Genomic DNA, 22,962 nt, shown 5'->3' with positions numbered 1-22,962 from the left:
TTTCTTTTAAGGTTGAGGAATGATTGCTTTCATTTAAAGTAGCTCTGGATCCCTGAGGGGGGAATCAGGAAGTTATTAGCCCTATTAATTTTAAAATACTTCATTACATATTTTGCCTTACATTAGATAACTTTCTCACTATCATGAAAAGTTGTCTAATAATAAATTGCATGCATCCCTAGGGTAGTTCGTGTGGAATTAGTATTAATGGGAACTGTTCATATTTGCCACTTTATTACTTTGACCTATCAAAACCTGACAGTATGATACAGTGTTCTTCTTCTGCTTCATTACCTGTGTAAAGATATTCAGGTAAGTATGCAGGTTGTACTGTCAGAGTCTTGGTCTCATTCATCTCTCTGGTCTGAAGAAGCACAGATGCAATGGCTTGATAGTTGTTATTGCAAGATAATGCAATCAAAAGGTGAAGCAGTAACTTTTTACTGTGTTCAAAGACCTCCGGGCGGTAATGGTCAAGACCTAAAAAGAAAAGGTTACAGCAATCTCTGAATATGAAGTAAAAATAAACAAGTTCACATTCCAGAAATAGTAAAAATTCCAAGGCAGTTCATGACAACAGTGCAAATAAACAAAAAGATGTAGTATTTCCAGACACAGTTACCCGTGCTGGTACTTAAATATATGTGTATACTTAGTTTCCAGACTGAGGTCCCACACAGGAGGTACAAAGAATGACTGTCAATACAGCTTTTGCATTCTGTCTCACTGCAGTTAAGTTGACAGGTCTGGAAAAGCTCTAAAGATGAGGTATTCTCAATGGTGGCTGTAATTGTATTGCTTACCACAGCATCTGGCTTTCTAGCAGAGGCATCCGTTTCAGAATGAGTGCAAACTGTATGAGGCAGGTACTGATTTATTAAAAAAGGAACTGACAAGACAAATCACTCAAAAAAGAAGTTAAACTACCAGTGAGCAGCATGAGAAATTAGCCCCTAACTCAGGATGCAGAACTCAAACTGAAAGTCTAGTGCTGAAAGACTGATTTGGTTTACACTACTGCTGTCTGTAAGATTTTAAAACAGCCAGAATAGTTCATGAAGTATAAATACGAAGGAAACACTGTTTTAGTAATCTCAGTTTGATTCTCTTTCAGTACCTTGTAGTATATTTAAACATACTTTCTTCTGTTTAAGAGTAGTTTCAGTGCTGAAAAACTTAATTTTTTTCTTCTTCAACTCCTCTCTTCTCAGCATATATTCCTCTTCAAAAAAGCAGCTACTTCATTACTCTGTGTGGCAGCAGCCAACAGATCTTTCAAGTCAGGTGTTTTCTAATATACTCTAATCATGCTGGTTCTCGTTTGGCCTGCAATAATGAAGCTGCTCATTATTGGCACAGATCTGCTAACTGGGAACTGAGAAGGACAGTTCAGTCTTTGTGCTTGCCCAGTGCTGGTCCCTTCTTTAACCTGTAAGAGTTCCAAGGAAGGTAAGCTTCTGTGACATGGACACATTTCCATGGGAAAGGAGTTTCGCTGTTCAACTAATTTCACACTGGTTGCAAAAGAGATTTTAAACAGCAGTGATTTTCATGCACCAGAGATAGGCAAGTTGAAACCAGCAATCTGCCTGCCTGCTTCGCCAACACTACTACAAACCATGCAACTACCTCTTAAACACACAAGCATTTCAGAATAATTTCATTTTAATATTTTCTCACTCCTTCCAATAAATGACACTATACCAGCTTTCCAGGTAGCCAACATACCAGTTTCTAGTCTGCTTTTCAGTCAGATGCATCTGCCTGCTCACATTCCAACAGGACAGAAATACTTAATTTTTAATTACATTCATGCCTTTGGCTAATGTGTGGCACAATTTCCTTACAACACCACAAGAACTCTACTACAGAATGGAAAAATTTTCCACAGAAGGTATAACAACTCTAGGGAAACTAACCTTGAAGCCTGAAAGCTGTGATCTCAGTTTAGTTACCACTAAACTAGCTACATTTAGTTACCAGTTACATTTAATTTTATTTTCACATTTCAGAATCAAGAGTTTTTAGCCAAGGGATTGTCTGATATGGTATTAATAACTTTCTATTTATTCCTTATTAAAAATCTGTAATGTCAAAGCCTTATTGCACAAACAAATAACTAAAGATACTTTTCTAATGGATTACTAGTATCATAACTGTTTTTGCATTTGTTTATTTGCATGGCTCCCTGATGGATCCTAAAATCTGTCTTAGCTGAAGTGGTCACACTGCTCTATTCCTTCTTAAGTTCTTAATTTATTCTTCTGATAATTTCTAAGTGTAAGCACCGGTTTTCTCACACTTGTTACAAATCATAATAAAGATGTTGTTTGATCAGTTAAGAGTTATTGGTTTGATGCAGAAAATTACCCAGTTCTCTTTCAGCTCCTTCTCACACTTAGAAAGTTCACAGAAATAGACAAAAGAATAAGAAAGCTGTTACAGGCAGCCACAAAATAAATTTAAATTTTAAGTGAATATATGTAAAATATAATATTGAAACTGACTCTGGAAGTCCCATCCAACACAATCCTGGTTTGTTAGTCCTGTGTTTCATTAGAAGTTTGTGAAATCAATGTACTGACACACAAGACCCTACTTCATCAAAAACTTTTGAGCATAACAGTTGCTAACAGAGTAGCTGTAAAGGAGAACAAGAATCTTCTTTAACATATACTTCATTTTACCACTGTGCTGCAACATCCCAATTTAATCTCTTTTTGCCTGCTGATCAGCACACTCTTCCCAGACTGACTGTGAATACTTAGTGGTAACTATGGTGACTGAATGAGAAGGGAACTGTGATCTCAACTACAATAAATTTATTTCACAACTCTCTGTGTTTATTTGTGAACACTATTATTTACCAACCACGAAAGTCAGGGTATGGCTTTATAATGCTAAATAATCTTGTGTGCTAAAAAATTAGGCCACTCACTTTTGGTAATGTTGAACGGCAGGACAAGGAAGGTAACGGCCTCCAGATGAGCTGTGGTACAGCCAGGAACAGACACAGCAGTGGGGAAAAAGCAGTGCCTCAGTGCTCAGGTATATAAGGGAACACACTGATGACAAAGTATTCCATCAGCAGTGAAATTAATGAGGCTCTGCTTTTCAGTGGTCTGTGTCCTACCTCCATTACCTGTGCAGTACAGCTGCCCTGGCTCTCTTACAGACTATTTTTGCAAAGGCAAGAGACAGCACAGGTGTGTGTAGTCCAGGTACAAGGTATGTGCAGACTGTCATACTAACCAAGCTGAACAAAAGCATGAGTTTCACCTCCTTTTCTTGCAGGGGCCATGCCACACACTTTTATAGAGCTATTTTAGGAAGTAATTCATCTTCAAGTTTCTACTCACCTCGCCAATTTGGGTGAAATTGACCAAAATATTCAAAAACTTCAAAGTTTTGAGACTAATTTACAGACTGCAACTACCTTGGGCTTTTTCTTTTAGGGTGGAGGGAGGAAATCATAAAACATGCAAGAAACACAGTTCTACAGCGTCAGCAAAACTAAAGGATGGAGTAAATTTATACTTTCTTTCTTGTTCTGTTGGTCTTACCCAAAAAGAGAGCATGTAGCAATAAAGGGAGGTGAAGAGCCCAATCTTCTCTCACACTGTGATCCACTACCATCTCAGTCATGAAGATAACAGCAATATTGCACCTGGAAGTTAAACCACAGCATCAGTTTCAAACCTCTTGGAAATGGGAAAGCACAAACAGGATTCAGCCTATTCCTGAAGAAATAAACAATCTATAAATGCTCAGATTTGTAGCATTTCTTCTCAATACAATTAATGCTGCAGCACTTCAGTTACAGTATCAAGCAAACAAGTACCCATTACTGAAAAAAAACCCCATTACTGTCAATATAAATTATGTAAAAGTTGAATTTCATAATATGCATGGCCTAGTTAGAATGAAAGATCAAAGTGCTATGAATAACAGGCACAGAGGCCTGGGAAAAATAAATTTTCCTTTTCTGTTTCAGTTGTTTAATCAGTCCTATTCTTATCAGTGATGGCCTACATGGTAAATAGGCTTTCTGGTAGAAATATGGTAGAATTGTGAGCTTTCACTGCATGTTGATTTTTGCACTGGAAATCAGCAGAAATTGAATGTATGATTTTCAGATGTTCTGAATGGTGGGACAGTTGGATTGGTGTTGGTCAACTGCTAACAGGAAGCATCTCACTGTCTGAAATGTCAGAATGAGAAACTGCTCACCTGTGAAGGGGTCCCCGGGGTGTGATGGTTTCTGGGAGATAGTCCACAAGGGGTGCCCAACATCCTCCATTGTAAGGCATGGGCAGGGGATGTGGCTGTTTGGTTTCAACAATATTCAATAACCAGCTTGTATATGGAGAAACAGGATCATCTGCATAGAAAAGCATTCAAAAAAAGTGCATAAATCTCAAGTCTGGTTACCTATTCCTGCAAAATACTAGAATAGATTTTATGCTAACATATGAGTTCAGCTGTTTGAAACAATGAGATAAGATGCCATGAGGTTTGCAAATTCCTGTGTTCAATAACAAGTGATGCATTTTTAATCCCTCTTTCATGCTGCTGGAAATTAAAGAGATTCCAGGCAGGCAGCACTGAATGGTAGGAGCAGCAGCTGAATCCCTGCTGTCACTTAGTTGCTTTGGATCCAGATCACAAAGCACCAAGCAACAGACTTTCCCTTCAAAAATGAGGGAAAAGTTCAGCCAACAAAGCTGCTGTCAGAAGCCATCTGCTGCAAGGAGCTGAGTACCAGCGACACATTCTTGCAACTCCTCACCAGTGCCCTGCTGAGCAATGCTACAAAGGCAGAAGTTAAATGTCCTGAATTAACAAGGAGGCATAAGGAATGCAAAAAAAAACATCTTCAGGGTAATTTTCTTTCAACAGGGATAAATTATTATCTTGAATTTCTCAAAGATATATTTAATTTTGCTTTAGTGTGACAGCTGCTGTTTGTTAATGAGCACTAGGGTATTCTCTTCCACCTGTTTATCTGCAATGATGTGGGTCAAGTAAGTTATTTCCACCCCTTTCTGTCTCGTCTCAACTGCACAGTTTTGTTCATCTCTCCTGTATTTTGTTCCCTCACATTCCTCGTGATTTTCTCACTGTTTGCTTTTTATTTCTGAGGTCTGGCAGTCTGTGATACACTGCCATGGAAAGTATCCTTTCTAGATCTGATTTTGACGTACATTCAAACATTGCCCTTTACGAATTTTTATCGAGCATTATTTTTTGTTCTGTTCCTTCTTTTTTGTGTTTTCATTAGTTTGTGTGCTTGTTTGTTTTGTTCTGGTTTTGTTTTGATTTTGTTTTGTTACACTTTTGTATTTTAGGTAAGCTTGAAACCCTCAGCATTTTTTTTTTTAACAGCACGTATCTGATGCTTGTCAGCTTTCCCACGGGAAACAAAACAGTTTTCATGCCTACAAAAGTATCAGAGCTGGCTTCTTCTAATGCACATCACTTCTTAGTTTTAGAAATACATCTTCAGATTTCCAGATCTTCAGGACACTTTCAGTGCAGTAGCTGCTTCTCCAATTACTTCTAAAATGCAAACTTTGTAACTTCCATTCTTAAGAGCTGGTCTTTCAAGGAACACTTTATATCTTTATGATTTAGCCCTCTCCTTATATTCTCTGGAGGATGATTGATTAGTTACAGATAAAGAAGAAAAAAATAACTTACTAATGCAGCAAAGTATGGAATTTTCACATACTCTTCTTCTAAGAAGTAACCAGATAATGTTTGCCAAATGCTTTTCACAGAAAAAGCACTGCACAGGAACTATTTATTTCTACCAATTTAAGTGTTTCACAGAAAAGTGCTCCATGAAGTTCACACCTAGACCTAGATCCTCACTTCTGTTTGCACAGGTTTATGCACCAACTGAGAAAAAAAAAGAAAAGAAGGACCCTGAAGGTAAACACAATCCTTGACTGAACAAAAAGAGTTTGTGTGCTGCCCCTATTTATATCCTCAGCAATACGTGAACGTCAAAGTAGTCTGGAGACAGGGGAGAAGCCATGCCATCAAATCCTTCACAGCCTGGGCTGCCTGTCTGAGGGATTAAGTTGTGCTTTCTTAATAGAAGTTGCATTATGTTTCTTGTAGAATAACAAGAGGTATAAAAATTCCTTTCTCTTGTTAGAATTCTATATAAATGTCTGTAGCTAAGTAAATACATTTTATTTTCCTTCTAGGTATTCATATATTTGCTGAAGGAACCCTTGTCAGAAGCACACTTTGCATAAATATTCACGGTACTACAAAGCTTGCAGGTACAGGCAGGAAAAAACATCCGGGCCCTGGCTGGAGGAGACATTCCAAAAGAGCAAAGAAAATTTCAGTATTTTTTAACCTTTTATCACTCTAAGCTCTTGTCAAATCCAGGTATTTGTGAAGGCTGTTCTGATAATATAAACGCTGTTCTGTCTTGAAAGATTCTTCATGCAAATCAGATTAGCACCAATGCTTCAATTAACATCTGGTGAAGCATTTTAAGTAGCTACAGCACTAGAAAGCCATAAAAAATCCAAGACAAGTGTACTAAACCCCACTGAGTTTAAGATGTTGCCCACTTTCTTATGCAGCGTTCAGATTTAAACACTGGAGTTTGTACATACACATTATTTTGTCAATACTGTGCTTCATAACTGTGAATAATAGTTGTTGGTGTATATTAAATTATCCTACTGTATTGTATTTTGCATATTTTGCAGAAGAGTATTGCCAAAAATTACTTGGATTGAAAAATATATAAAATCTTTACTTTTATGTCAAAATGCTGTTCCAAAATGGTGTCTGTAATACCAAACCGAGCCATTATGGCCAATATAGTACTTGACCTGGCTTTAATAAGCCAGTGATAAAAGTAAATAACAAGATCTTGCCATTTTTGCATTTATTTAGGGCCTAGCCAAAATCTGTAAATTGAATTGACTCCAGAAATGAAGTCAAACCATCGAACTCCCCAGTTTTGCACTACTGTTCAGTAGTTAACTGGTTTTCTATGGAATCTCTACTGAGCACCAGTATCCATTAACAGCCATTTAGCAGAACTACCTAAAGAACAAGAAGCATTCTCAGGAGCCCAATCTCCCCTCGAACACAGTTTGCGGCACAGTGCTGCCAGAAACTGGTTGCAGAGAGCAGATAAAAGCTAATGAGGAAATAAGATCTCATATTTGGAAACTCCTGAGCCTCTTTTTATGCTCATATAACAGCACTTGATCTGGAGGGCTATACTGCCAAATGGCACAACTCAAAGTACTTGCTCTAATGCTCTTTCTTACAAGTCATTTGTCTTGCCATGTATGAAAGGCCCAATGTTTTACTCTCTGGAGGATTCTCTGCTGCCGCTTTCCGTGAAGTTCTCAGGCCTTCAAATGGGTTTGACTGAACACAGATTAAACAAAGTAAATTAATTCAATGACCTATGGAGGTAAAATAATGACTCTCCCTTCATGGTGATGCTACATTACTGTTTATACAGAACTCAAACAGAGAGGCTCAGCTGGTCATTAGAATGTTTTCCTCTCCAACCAAAACACCAAAAATTTCATCAAATTGAATATAACTTACTTTTGTCATCATCGTAAGATCCTCCAGAGCTATTACTGTACCTTGATTCTAGTCGGGTATGTGCTCTAGTGACATTACTGAACCTTCAAATACAAGAAAAAAACATCTTCATTAACAACACAGACTGACATTAAACATCTGGACTTTATGTTTACCCTAAAAAAAAAAAAAAGAGCATTTCCTTAAGCATTCACTTTTACACAGGAGTAGACAGCAAATGAATGTAATGCTGATTCTTTCCATAAAACATCTTTGCAGACAGTTTTTGAGAAGTTCTAACAGTGTGCACCTGTGTCACAAGCCTTTAAATTTAGCAAATGGAAGCTCTCATGCTGCAAATGTGTAATTTTCTGAAGGCAGAAACTGCTTAGGATGAACTGAGATGTAAACTGTTCACAGTTAGTATGTGCCACAGATCATGTTCATGGGTAAAATCCTGCCAAACTGATAAAACACTCAAAGCATGGTGCTAATAATTCCAAGGTTGTGGGTTCAATCCCCATATGGGCCATTCACTTGAGAGTTGGATGCTATGATACTGTGGGTCTTTTCCAGCTAGAAGCATTTTGTGATTCTGTGACTGGCTGGATAGACAAAAGCCAAGCTCACACAGGGACCAAGAAGGAAAAACTACAGATCACTCTTCAAGAGGAGAACCCAGCAAATGCCAGAGCAGACCTAACGGAGAAGTGAAGGGATATGAGAGCCAGAGCAAACTGCTCACAGCTGTCCTCAAATCTGCCACAGATTCATGCTAAGTTGACTTTTCTTGGTGATCTCCTTTGACTTCCTCCACTGTGCGTTCTCAGGTTAATCAGGCCTGAAGTGGAATGAGAGGAGCCACACTGGCAGCTCACAATCTAGTGATGTGATGATCTAAAAACACCACCATTCCTGCAAAGCTAGGAAACTAATTACAAATAATCGTGGATCAAACAAGACAAGACTGAAGATTTTCTAGATAAAACTAAATTCAATTTCTTACTGATGTTCACATATTTCAGTGCACAGTATTACACTATACATCAACATACTACATTGTTTCCAAAGCATGAGTGTCTCATAAGAATGCAGTAAATTCCTTGTGCAGGGGACAAAAAGGCATTATTCTATCTATGACCCTCATTACTTCATACATCCTGGCATATGAAGTCAATATTAATGGACATTCTAAGATTGACACACTGGTTTTGAAGTGCAGATGCACTTACAGCCGGCATCGGTAACATAAATGCCAGCAATGTGTTCAGGCAAATTATCTTCCATTTTCTTCTGAGTTGTCTTTCAGCAGGATCCTGAATACGAATATCAGAACTTTGTAATTTTCCTTTCATTTGTATCATAAAGTCTCTGTCAGATCTGAATGCCAAAAGCCTTTCTGGAGTCACATTTAGAACTTATATAAGACAAGAAATCCTGACTTGAACTACTATAAGAGACATTTGCTCAACTTGGCTGTAAATCAACTGAATAAAAAATTATCTTAAAGTAATGCAGCCATAAACACTCATGTAGAGAATAATGAAAAAATTCAGAGAAAAATGGTTTTATTATACTTTTAAGTACATTTCTACTGTATATGTTGAAAAACATCACTTAGAGTCAAATCTGTTTTACTATCAATTTAAAACTTAGCACTGAGTGCCATTTTTTACTTACATTTAAATTAGCAGACACATATAACTAACCTGACAAAATGCTACTCTTGTTTTCAACGTGGAGAGAGCAAGTAATTCAAAAATTCTGAAGTACAGAAAGGTTTGCTCACATAATTATCTCTGTACCTCTAAGCCCTATACCTTAGGGAAGGAGGGCTGGACTACTGAAGTGGTACTAGTGACTACCAGTGACTAATGTAATACTGATGCACTAAGTGACAAATGCCATTATAAATTGTCCAAAGTTCTCTTGTAAAACTAAGAGTGTTTCTGTGAGAGAAACAATCTATATGTCTGTGCTCTAGGATCTGATGGCTCTTAGGCTTTGCATTTATTCATTTGTTGTTTGTCAGTATGTACTGTAAGTAGCAGAAGTTTAAATGGAACTTCTAATTTATAAGCAAGTTATTTTCCATAGCTGTCCTCCATAAAACATTTCATCCAGACAAAGAAGGTGTCCTTGCAATCACTGATATAAATCTGCAAGCTAAATTTTACTCACGGTCCATGAAATCAAATGGTGTGATCAAATCTAGTTTTTTGTAAAGATTATAGTAGCCATTATTTGGTGCACATTCCTGATTTTTTATTTCATCTTTGTGGATAATTCTTACAAAACCATGACCTACTTAGCATAAGTCATTGAATGTATGTTTAACAGTTCCTTTACAATTAAACATGAGTCAGGAACTAGAATCATGAGAATAGTTTTTTGGGTTTTTTTTAAAAATTGTACATACTAGGATAACACTACTTAGGATCAATCTGAGAACCAGAGTTCCTCACAATACAATGCAGAATTTTGTCCAACATCTCACCCTCAGCCTAGGAAAACACCTACATTTTGGAGGGAAAAAACCCAAACCACAAACCTTTCATCAGTGTCTTTCACCACTCTGCTCTCCTCTGCATCAGGAAAACTATCTTGGCCAGCTACAACAGTATTACTGCTGGAAGTGGTTCCTGTATAGGAGATGTGAATAAGAACACCTGTTACATGCAGCAGACAGCATCTGCAAAGCAATAAAAACCCATAGCTTTCAGGGTTTTTAGCAGCTACAGTCAAAGTGACAATCCTGAAGCTATTTGCACATATGAATGAATGAACAGTGTTCTACAAACCAGGACCTGCTTCCATGGCTGGATGGTGTAAAGTTTACATGTTTTGAGAGGCAGATTAACAGAATGATGGTCTTCTACTCCTTAAACTAAGATCATGCTCAAGAGACATAGCCTATTGTTTTTCAAGGATTTGGCAAAACATTTACAAGGTTAAATGTGGCATTGCTTCTTAAGTATATTTGACTACTGCAGCTTGGAAAATGGCATTAGGCCTTTCAAAACAGAACTGTCACATCACTGAGGCTTTCAGTTTTCAGGAAAACCTGCTTGATGTATCTGCTGTGTTCAACACATTGATGATGATTTCTTGTTCTGAGTAAAACAACACTAGAGTGTGAAGTTTTCTGAAGAGTGGCAGAATTCTGAACAGCATCAAATATTGATAATACACTATTAAAATAGTAAAGATAATGAAGCACATGTTAACAAAGCATATACATCATTAGGAAGTAAAAAGAACTGTAATTTAGACATGCAACAAGGCCCTGAAGCTTGTACTTTATGTACACAGGTCTGAATGGATGCAAAAGTTAAGAGATTGTTTTTTGCAAAGAGATGAAGAAGCTCTCAAAAGAGCAGGAGAGCATAAAGAAAAGACATTCAGGTCATACCAGAAGCTGCAGCTGAGGCTTTGTTACTGGCAGCGAAACGGTAAAACGGAGGATTATCACAATGTTGGACTATGGGGTTCACTGGGTCAGTTTGCTGCAGCTCAAAAAGAAGTTCTTCCATTGTCTGAATAGTGTTATTGCGACACAGATATATTGCAACCTTCTTTATCTGTGGAAGAAAATAACAGTTGTTAAACTCTGAAGTGAATTTCCAAAGAAATGAATGAATGTTACGCTGCAGCACCGAAATGATCTAGAATGCAAGTGTTGTTCCTGGACAGACATCACAGCCACATACAGTTCATACAGAAATAAAACTTCTCACTTTGCCATCAAGATCATTTCCCCAGCAGACTGACTCTGTGATTTAATTACTTCAATTTTTTTGGTTACCATTCATAATGAATTGTTTATGTATATAACTATAACATGCACATTACAAAACTGTAGCTGTGGCCACGAAGTAAGCCAGGCTTTGAGTTGCTACTTGTATCTGTAAGCAAAATAATAGCAAATGGGAGAAAGGCAGAGCAATTACATATACAGACTTCATGTATCCAGATTAGAAAAATCTGAGAGTATAATTTATAGAAATTCTGGAAGTATCTAGAAATCTTTCAACATGATCTCAAACCTGCACTGCAACAATGAGGACTGTTGAGATACTGAGACCAAATGTGGCTGTATTCTTGAGGGAAAAAAACCCTGGTCACTATTAAAAACAGACTTTCTCCAACTCAAAATCACTTGATTCATAAACCGCTGGAGCTATAAGACCATATGGGGAATACCTCTCTTTGCTTGCCTGTTTGTTTTTAAAGATGTCCCTAAACAGATGCTTATAGGGGAGCTAATATATTAGACTGAACTGCCTGTTGGTCTCATCAAGTATTGCTGTTCTTATACTCTTACATACTTCCATTAAAATAACTTCCTTCCTGCTTCTCTTTCCCTTTATTTTTTTTTTCCTTAGAGAAAATGCACATATGCAAAGTCTCTTTTACTCTACTGTGCTAAAAATTTCCCAGGGACTTTCCAAAGACAAAACCATCTCCTTCCTGAGGCTCATTTCTGGCTGGGCTCACAGTGCCACTTTCAGCTTCTCTCATTGCTGAAGGGGTCACGCTTCCAACACTGAAGAGGTTTCTGAACTGTAAATAGCCTAAGAAAACTTTCAGTACATAATGAGAAAGAATGGACAGCTCAGCAATTTGTACTGGGGCACTGGGAAAAAAAATGCTTAAAGGAAACATAAGAGACAAAACAATTATTTTAGACAATAAAAAATAAAAAAGTGAGTCAGGCATGCTTTTAGCTTGGACCCATACAGAGAGAACAGATGGCTAAAGGCACAAAGCAGCTGGTGACTGCCTTGGGGCACAGGGGGCTCCTGCAGGAGATGGGTAAAATGGCAATCTTGCAGCTCTGTGGTCTTTTAAGCCCAAGTGACCTGGAACACTGTGGATAAACTGTCCAAATAATCTTTATTTGCTAAGGTGTATCTGTTATCTACATGATAATGGAAGACACATGTTTATGATATCAGCAGTCTTGTGTAGTTAACAGAGTTAGGTAGGATATCTTATCTGTAAACTCGAGGGCATTAGCAAAACACTGAGCAGATGCATGTGATAAGTTATGTTATATGATAAGCAGTGTGTTTTCCTACTCCAGACAAAGCTATCAGTGAAGGAGTGACTCAGAAACACAGTCAGGCTTCCTACAGAAGCCAAGAATTTTTTCAGATTTTGCAAAATCTGAGAATCAGACTTTTAGCTCAATATTACAAAACATTACAGACTAACTGGGTGGTAGAAAACATGGGAACCTTGTCAGCTGCTGCTGCCACCAGCCACGAGAAGCCTGGGAGGGAGACTAGAAATATCCTACAGGCAAAATAGGAGATGCTGAGCAGATGAAGCTGGATATGTCAGAACAGATTGCTCTCTTCCTGAAGTAAGAGGACTGTACTGTCCTGGAGGAGGAAGGACTGTGAAAGCCAAGGCTTTGAGGCAAAAAAAAAAAAAAAAAGAATTTGAAGAAAGAAGTGCGCTGGGTGGAGGGGGTTTGAGGAAAGGCTGCTCAGAGCTTTGGGATGGCAACAGTTATGGAAAAAAGAGGTGCTGAAAGCTTTGGCTTGGTAAGTGTCTGGATGGGGGGTAAGGTATGTGAGGGGCTGCTGGGCAAGGGGTGACAGGGTTATCAGGCTTTTCCAGTCAGGCTACGTTAGGAGTCAGACATACACTCAGCACAGAACTACTCCTTCCTCTCAGAAAATTGCCCCTGTTCCTTTTGTAAGCTGTCAGAAATGAGGCTAACAGCCCTCATTTTCTGTCTCATCTCTAACAGGTGATTTCCACTTGTCCTCTGCCAACACAGATGAAGACCACGTTTGTGCCTAATTCCAAATCTGTCATAAATTGTAGGATGAGGCAGGCTGGAAAGAAGCTGGGAAATCTCTCATCTAACCTGCTCAAAACTTGGTCAACAATGAATGGAAAGCCTCTGTAAGAATTGAGGGAAAGATTTTATTTCAGATCAACCCCATTGTCTTCCTCTCATATAAACCTTGAGTCTGTTCTTATACCAATTCCACCTTCAAATTTTTCTATTTTTGACTAGCTAGACATATATATACATAGATTTGAGAATGTAGAACAGTAAACCCTACAAATGAAAGGAAACTAACAGCATGCCTATTGTACAACAGCAACATTCTGAAGATTTTTATGGGCTTCTTTATTTTCTTTATTCTAATATGCATAACAATCATCATAAATACTTTAGGCAAACTATTATTTCAGCAACTGTAAATGAAGTACGTTTATGAGGCTTTTTTAGATAAATTTCATCGCATTAATAGTAACTTCAGATTATTTTCACGGAAATAAATGGAAAGAGACTAATAAAATGATATTGCAATTGGGCTGGAAAATTCACTAAATTTAGATTCTGTTTCATTCAGCAACTGAGCAATAAGGAACATGGGAATGGAAGCAGCCTGGTTTTCTCAGACAGCCCTGATTTTATTTTAACTTGAATAATAATAATATCCAGCACAGTTTGAGTTGCACATTGCAGCAACTGTTAGATAATTTATGACAGTCATGCAGAGACAGAAGATGAAATGGTAAGGAGCTTATGAAGATTAACTATCTTCTGTCTCTTCAGATGTCCCACAGAAAGCTCTAGTCTGCTCAAGAAGAGGATGTAGCATTTTCTGGCAATTTATGGCCAGTCTCTGTTACTGTCCCCATTCACAGCCATGCAAAGTTTCTCTTTGCTTGAGAGAAACCCACCTCTCTCTTGCAATGGGGTGTGCTCCACTGGTGCAGGCTGAGATCTGAACTACTCAAATTTCTTTTTTTTAATTTCAGTTTCCTGGCACTTTTATTCCTGCCATTTAATTTTGCACAGTGTGTTAGGGAGTATGTTGGTATTTCTTGTTTTTGAGACAGAAATTAAATTTATGCAGGTAATAGATGTTTTCTTCATGACAACCTGTGTAATCAGTAGTTAATAAAATAAAGTGCAAAGACTTACATAAGGTAAAAGGATGGTATCACTGCTAACACCACACAAACTAATGAGGAACTGCAGTGTTATCCTAAGATTGTTACTCCATTTTTCATTGTTGGCCAAAGCATTCCAGACATTTTCCATCTCTGGTCCAGGAATTTCATCTCCATACTGCAAAGAATCACAGGCATACATTCCTTGAAACATGCAGACTTCCAAACTAAAGCATGTTCTTTTAGAACATTTTCTCATACAAAAGAATTCCAGTGGAATGCTGTAAAAAGTTACAAAGCAGTATTTTAAATAGCTATCTGACAGATTTCAGACCATAAACTCCATTAAAATAATTTAGGTTATGATCCACAGAAGGACTTAAATTGTAAGAGAAAATAAAAGTCTTGAGGACTGTAAATTCAAAAAGTAATTCTAAAATTAAGCAGGTTTTGTTTGATTGGTACAGACTGTTCCAGTGTAAAATTTCTGGTACTGGAGGGAAGAAACAATAGTTTTATGGGTTTGTTTATTTGTTTGATTTGTTTTTTTACCTTGGCTGTCATATACATGAGATTATTAAGAACCAGGGAGGTGGCCTCAGGTGAGCCCCAGCCATTGCCTTTTAGTCCACTTGTGACTGCTATTTCCCCATCCTTGTCCTTCAGTTCATCTTCTGGAGTGGTAGGGCTTGAGCCAGGGAGGAGCAGTCTGTTGTCTACCAGTTCAATATTATGAAGCCATGGTAGCAGATAGGTAAGCATGATCTGTCTTCCATTTGGATGTGTTGTTGGAAATCGCTGGCTTACCTCTGAAATAGTAAGAGTTGAAAAGGACAACGTATTTTTTTTTTTATGATGAAAACCCTAAACATACTGTTTCAATCACATTTCTGACATTTGTTAGACTACCTGATGGTTTTTACCTTGCACATCACAAATATTAAAAAACACGCTCTTGAGTTTCCTGAAGAGAAACATGGAATTAATTAATTGTTCAATAATAGCAAGCAATTGGTCATGTCTTCTGTCCAAAATAACTAACTCAGACTGGGCTTAGAAAAAGAAAGTTACCCCTTGTTACTATGCCATCTTAAGTATTAAGTGAGGCGGATGTCAATAAAGAGGAAAAAAGGAGAATTCAGTTACTGATTGTTACTCTAGAATTCCAAGATCTTCTGGAGAATATACAAGTATTCAGCAGATTACAAATGCCTCACTGGCCTCCAGGTTTCTAAACTATAGTTTAAATAATAAGTCACTTATTATACTGAGTTTACAAAAAAAGTTTTGCATATATTGGGATCCTACTTCCTGTGGGAATGTCTAAAAATTCATAGCTGGCTGTCAGGTCAGGAATGCTTGTATACAGCACTTTATATAGTTTACAAAAAAAGAGCTGGCACTGTAAGACAAAGGGATTTGGAAAATCTGGGATAAGAAATACAGCTTCCTGCCAAAGTGAACCACATTATCTCTCTTTACCAGAATTCTTCTGGAAAATCAGTAGAGCAAACATTTCCTTTTTTTTACTCACTGACTGGTTTTTAAAAATCATGAAGACACACACTGTTCTCTCCTCCTTATGATTCTAGATGTACAGAAAGGATGTCTCTCTTGGACTGTAATATCCTGTATATCTGAGATTTTTTAAAATGACACAGTCGTAAGAGCAACACGAGTAGACGATAACAGAGATAATGAACAGCATTTGCTTAATGACAAATGAGCCATCAGAATTTCCCCACACCAGTTATTTATAACTCATGGTATCTTGGGCACTGAGAAATGTAAGGGCAATGTACGGTTCCTTTACTCTCCCTCCAGCCCCTACACACTGAGTAAAAACAACAGAAAGGGATTTTAAGAGACAGTAAAAATTCCCACGATTACAGACATTTGCATTCTGTTATTTAGAAACTAGAGCAACACGTAAGATTGATTAAACCAGACAGACACATCTCAAAACATCACTGTTCCCAAGAATGGCCTCACAGTTGGCATATTCTGAATTGTGCTCCTGCAGGTCTCATTCTTTAACATCTTTCTCAGTAATTCTGAAAATATGTATTTATGATTAAATTTTAAAATGCTGACACGTGCAGATGTGGCAAATAACAGAAGGTAGAGATCACTCAGAGTGATTTGAATTATTGGTAGAACTGGACACAGGCAATCAATCTGACCAAGGTTAAAACCATGTTTATATAAAATGAAGAAATATATCCTTACAAGTATAATCTATGTAAATCCATATGTAAGAACAATCACATGAGAACCCATCACAGTAGAGTTTGCCAGTGTCATTGTAACTCATTCAGAGCACTTGTAATTTCAAAGTTACCCTAAGATCATGTACATGGCACTGAGTCCCCAAAGAGGGACTTTGCGTGAGTACCTCTAGGAAATAGATATTGGATTCCTAAATCTGATTTGACCTGAACCAGAATGAAAACAGGTCAAACTAAATTTATAAACAGAACTATGGTTCAAAATTGTAGCAGTCTAGCATTTGTACAAAAATGTAAAGGAGATAATAAGTGAAAGAAATATAGGTACCTGAAAAAAGTGGAAGGGTAAGTTCAGGATACATCCTTGCTAGTTCACATGAAAGAAGGGCAAGAGAGACACTGTAAAGAGGTGGCAATGGACCATGTGTCCCATACAAGATACTGCCTGGTCTTTGCTCAGCTACCTTTTTTGAATAAACAAAAAGCTTTGATTCAAGGATCTATAAAAAGAAAAAAAAAGGAATGAGACAATAAAAAATAATTTAATCAGGAAATACCAGCACTTGAAGTTTAGTTGCCAGAGAAGGCTCTATATGTTTCAGAGTATATGCTCCAAATATGAAAAACACTGTAACATTCATTTTAATATAAATATTTGTCAAAGTTTCTATAGCCAAGACAAAACAGACTGTTTATTTTCAAAAGAAAACTAATGTGTAAATAAGAGTACTTTTTAAGAAGTTCACCAAAAAAGTCTCCAAGGACAGGAGGAAAACGTAAGTAGCTGATACATGCCTGCATAAGTTGCATGGAAATTTCATAAATCTCTCTGTTGGTGTCAGATGCCTTGAACAGCACCAAATTTAAAAGTGTCACGATATCAAAAGGATAGTTCCTAGAAGAATAAAAAGAACATTTTTGTGAATGCTGGTGAGGAATGCAGATTATATTCACTCTGATTTACTCTGCAATAGGGTCTAAAAAAAATTAAAAGAAATCTTTCTCTCTTCTCTTCTACCATGAGAATATGGGACAGGGAGCTCTTATGAATACACACTGCTTGATCAAAGGGCCATCTGGTGAATGGGAAGAAAGAAAGGATTATTTATAATTACCTCAGACTAATGCTTAGGAATGTGCTGAGTTACCCACAATGAGAAAGGAAATACCTGTGTCTATGACTGTAAATTAATTTTAATTTATAGCATAAACTGTTTATAGGAGACAGGCTGATACTCATGAAAGAAAATGGGGAGCATGAAAATTTCCAGGGATAAACAATTTTTTAAGCAAAGCTGCAATTAAAACAGTCCCTTTGGGCAAAATACACTATCTTTGACATGAACATTATGAAGTATTAGACAATTCTATAAAAATTGTTTTCAAAGAGTAGACATGAAGCACTGCTTCAAAAAGTCTTCTATCTATAAAGTCAGGATCAATTGTAAGGTTAAACATACGAAAGTGTTAACGAGCATATTGTTAGAGGAGTAAATCCCACATCACAGTATTTGGATTTATACTAAATAGGTTTCTGTTTTCTCATGATGATTTGTAAATACCCTGATTGAATTGCAAACCATCAATTTATCACCCTAGATGTCAGCTACAGTGCTCCTGGATGGCTGCAGGATGCCTATTTGGACTTTTTTAATATGGCAGATACATGTGTGTAATGGGGCATTCTTGGTAATTCCATTTACTAGCTACAAGCCAAGCTCTGTAACTGGCTCCTTGCCCTTCCACTGCTTAAAAAAATAAATACAAAAAGAAAAGAAATGAAGGGAAGTGGGTTCTTTGTAGAAAGCTGGATGGACCTTATCAGTTGCTGCTCACTTTACAGGTAGTTTAAGCAGTAATCTCCTGATAAATTTTGATAAATAATAGAGGAAAAACTATTAACAGCTTTCAAATATCAATAAAAACTCCCAGCTTGCTAGAAAGAGGACTTTTCCTTCAAAATAAATCATGGAGATCATACTCTCAATTTTTACTGTAAGAATGGAAAAGATTAATTTTTAGGTCACAGTGGTGCAGGTAACACAATTAGAGGAAAAAAGACTGGCTGAGACTGCTGTGTTTCTGGGTTCATTAAAATAAAAAACCCTGTTAACATAACTGAATTTGCAAACACAAATTCCATTGGTATTTTAAAAATCTCTATATAACACAGTCTCTAGTCTAGATGCTCCTGCGCGAACAAAACAGTTTTGCATTATGAAAACTATGAAATATGTGACTTATTTTGATTTTCCAAATCCCAATTATTTCTCTATTGTGTATTTCTCTATGCTGATCACATATCTTGCCAAATTATTTTTGTGATGAATAAATCTTCATATTTATTTTAATAAGATGCAAATTACTGCATTAGTGTATTTTTCTATAAATTTTGTCTTTCAAAACAGAAAAAGGGATAGAGTTTTATGAAGGCCTGACACAAAAGCAGTATTTCTATTCATGTCTTCATGTAGTTTGTGCTTGCTCAGCATTAGCAGTAGCGATGATACAAGTTGACAGGAAAGGGAACTAAACAAATCAAATGAAAGCCAGTTTAGAAAAAGAACATGACTTTCAAGATAATGACAAGTCAAAATAATGACTTTCAAGGTATTGACATCTAAAACATTTTTCCTTTTATAAATTAAACTAAAAACCATGCCAAATCTTCTGAAACCATATTTATGACCTACATTCGAATAAAACTGTTGTAGCTGTTTTTTGTATCTTTCTGAGCAAAATAGCCTCAAAATTCCCCAGATTTCAAATATACCTATACCAAGAACATCTTCCACCAAGCACATCGCTTTGCTTTCAGAATCATGAAAATCAAGCAATACACTCCCAATAACTGTTTGAGAAGGTATGAGTGTGACCGACAACTCCTAACAATGCAGTGAGCTGAACCTTCAGTTTTCTTTAAATGTCAAAGTGTAGATTAATAACTTAATTAATACCTGCTTCCACACACAGTTGCAATGGCTTTGAAACACCCAGAGGCAAGCTGGTATGATCCTGTGTAACATCGATCTATAGCCCAGTTGAAGAGATTGATTTGATCAGGATTCAGTTCTAGCAACAGGACTACAACTTCACAGCCAAGCTGGTGAACCTGAGCAAACATCAAAACACAACTGATGGGGTCAGATATGTTCATTCTCTAAAATTCTCAGAGGAACATAGGCAAAACAGGGCGAAAATGGAAAATTCAAATATCTTAGAAGAAATCACCACATTTGTAATAAATTTATTTTAGGGATAGCAGATCTAGAATGTGATTCAGGTTTCAATACTCATCACTTGAAATGGTATGCACCAAGCTTACATAAATGAAATAAATTTTCCAAAATTAGGCACAACAACAATTAAAAAGCAGATTTTTTGTAAAATCTAGGATACTTGATAGGTGTTCTTGGGCAACTTCCTTTTATATCAATTAATTGACTTGTTAACTGATTTCCTACTTCACGTGAATTTCACAGAGAGACAAACTTTCATATTTATCCTTTTTTTGACTAACACAGAAAAAAGGCAGACAAAGAAAAATACCTTTTACAAGACTGAAAACTTGTATGTTTAATCCAAATATATCAAGCAATCTAATGACCCTCCCTACAGACCGTGAAACACTTAATCCTGGTACCACCATTGCTACAAACACATCACTATTAAGGCATCATGTTCTTTCAGCACAGGACAGTGCTGGCACACCAAACACTAATGCCTATTAATACTTTGTCACCAAGTGTAGGAGACTGCTTGCAGAGACTGCATATCGCTTGCACATATCTTTATATGTGTCCCTACCAACATTCCAAAATATCATGCAACTTCTGAAGGATTTTCTCTTTAGCTATTCATTCTTTCTTTAAATCGCTCAACCTTTTTTTTTCCCTAATCAATCCCCATTTCCACAGCCTCTATCCTCTAGCTGCTTCACATGCATCTATTTATGTTCTGCTATTTACCTTTCTTTAGAAGAGTTATGTGTGCTGGTATGAAAGTTTTAGGGAGAAAGCAGGACAAAGTGCAAGATACTGAAAGGGAAAGATTGTTGTCTCTCTCCACTTGATACAGATCACCAGTATACTCCTCCTTAATGAAAGAAGCAGTCCAGCAATCAGCTACAAACACAGAACTATAACTGCGTAGGTACAAAGTTAAAGTTCATCTTCACAAAAAATGGAAAATGGCATGAATAATCCCTTAAATGTTTTTTAAGAAGAAAAAAGGAAAACACTTCACAAACTCTTTCCTCACCCAGTACAGTGAGCAATTGCCCATCGGTGTTGCATTTTGGTCAGTACTTACACGTAAGTCTTGACAAGCCAGAATGTTATCAAGCCATTTGTAAAGATATCCATCGGGGGAAAGACCAACATTATCAAACACAGGTCCACAGCAGAGCACAGCCGACATGGCCTGCAGACAAATGAAACTTCAGTTGCACAAAAAAGTAACACAACGAACCTTTCAGAATGATCTGAGTCCAGGCTAACAGGACTGCCACTTGCTTTCTTTTTGGAGGGAACTATGGTGAAAATGGTAATTCTAGCCGACTGCTCGAATTCAGTAATTATTTTATTATTCTGCTATAGATTTTACTGGATTCCAGATCATGCTCAAAGCATTTTGGAGGGAGTACTATCTTCAAGATACCTTTTGCCATTTTACTCAGTATTCACAGATCAAGCTACAGAAACAATTATAATATACTCAGATGCTTCAACAGTATGTTACTGCAAAAATTAAAACTGTCTTACAGCAAGTGGTGCAGCTTATGTAAGTACATAAGCTATTACTTTCCCAGCTTACTCATGCAGGGTAATTGCAACTAGTTTTGCCACAGAAGTACATTATTACTTAGCACGTCTCCAGACAAGTGTGGGAGGTGTTCCTGAGGTGTACATTGGTACAGATTCAGTATCCTGAGGTACTGAATTGGAGCTACACCTCATTTCAGAGCCCAAGATCTTGCTGAATCTGCTAACCCATTAACGAACAGCTAAGTAAAATTTCAGAATGCACTCTGGCTTTTAAAATAATTAGCCTTGAAAAGTGTCAACAAAGAAAAAAATATGTAACTTCAGTGCTATATCCCATATCCACTGTACATTTACATATGAGTGTATAAGTTTGCATCAAGTATGCCAATTAAAATTTCTTTGAAATAAAAGGAAGTGGATCCTACAACTATTTGTATTTTCACTGAAACATTGCTGTTACTGGCTTTTACAGTGAAACATTCAAGTACCTTTAATGCACAATACTGGTATCTTGTAATCTGGTGATTTCTATCACTGTAACGATCCAGTGGTGTGAACATAATGCTGAAAGGTCCTGCCCACTGACTGAATAAGATGAACAGGTGATGCCTCAAGCTCTGCTGAGGGAAGAGAAATCTCCTGTGGTGAACTAAATGAACAGAAGTAGAAATGGTTGTGATTTGTTAATATTAAATACACATTCATGTGGCACGATGATGACATGATTTTCAAATTTCTGCAAAAAGGGAGGGGCTTTTGTATGTTCAACATACATTTACTCGGAAGTATCTAACCTCTTTTACAAAATCTAACCAAGTGAGTAAGATGCATCTTATTTCTAAGAACCTTTAGTTCTGAATTAATGTGTAGTTATAGAAACATGTACATCTGACTATAGATAAGCATTTAAGAATCTAATTATAAGATCAAGGTTTTTCATTGCCTCCTGCATTCCTTTAGTGGCAAATATTTACTTGGCTTTTCCAATTTGTTGAATTTGAGCCTAAACAATACATGTGTCTTACTCTAATACAGCATTAGGTAGGGACAATAAATAAAAGAAACTTGGTGACTCTTTGTTTTTGACAAATATGTGGTATATATTCTAAACAGCTGAATTACCTGAGCAAATGAAAAAAAGTGCCTCAGACCACATCTTTCAGTACTTACATTAAGGGCTTTAAAGCAGAGGTTTTTTTTTTCCTTTTGTGCTAATGTAATTATTTATATTTCTGAAGTGATACTTATATAAGAAGCATGAAATCATTTGGATGAATCTTTGTGATACAACTGGACTCAGGTAACGTGAGATACTGTTGCAACACCTTGGGCAAGTTTTTCACTACATTTAATATTGCACACTGTCTGCACCTACTTGTACTTTGCAAGGCCTGTCTGAGTTTATGAATAGTCTGACAATCAAGTCAGATAGGAGAAAATAAAGCCTTGTGCCAAAGAATCTGGAGTCC

The 22,962-nt window shown here is 37.0% G+C and overlaps 1 protein-coding gene across 1 annotated transcript in view; it reads right to left on the bottom strand.

Moving 5' to 3' along the window:
• Positions 1–22,962, bottom strand: part of FRY (FRY microtubule binding protein) — a 154,659-nt gene that overhangs the window by 47,256 nt on the left and 84,441 nt on the right. Inside the window, 14 exon segments of the mRNA XM_062514919.1 lie at positions 295–480; positions 3,564–3,667; positions 4,231–4,381; positions 7,597–7,679; positions 10,127–10,217; positions 10,988–11,156; positions 14,531–14,677; positions 15,052–15,308; positions 17,056–17,227; positions 17,523–17,622; positions 19,685–19,839; positions 21,039–21,149; positions 21,982–22,142; positions 22,869–22,905. Of these exon segments, the coding sequence (XP_062370903.1) occupies positions 295–480; positions 3,564–3,667; positions 4,231–4,381; positions 7,597–7,679; positions 10,127–10,217; positions 10,988–11,156; positions 14,531–14,677; positions 15,052–15,308; positions 17,056–17,227; positions 17,523–17,622; positions 19,685–19,839; positions 21,039–21,149; positions 21,982–22,142; positions 22,869–22,905 (1,924 nt within the window).

This window comes from Cinclus cinclus, chromosome 2 (assembly GCF_963662255.1).
Source record: "Cinclus cinclus chromosome 2, bCinCin1.1, whole genome shotgun sequence".
NCBI lineage: Eukaryota > Metazoa > Chordata > Aves > Passeriformes > Cinclidae > Cinclus > Cinclus cinclus.
Note: the sequence above shows the minus strand (reverse complement) of the source record. Positions and strands in the feature narration are given on the sequence as shown.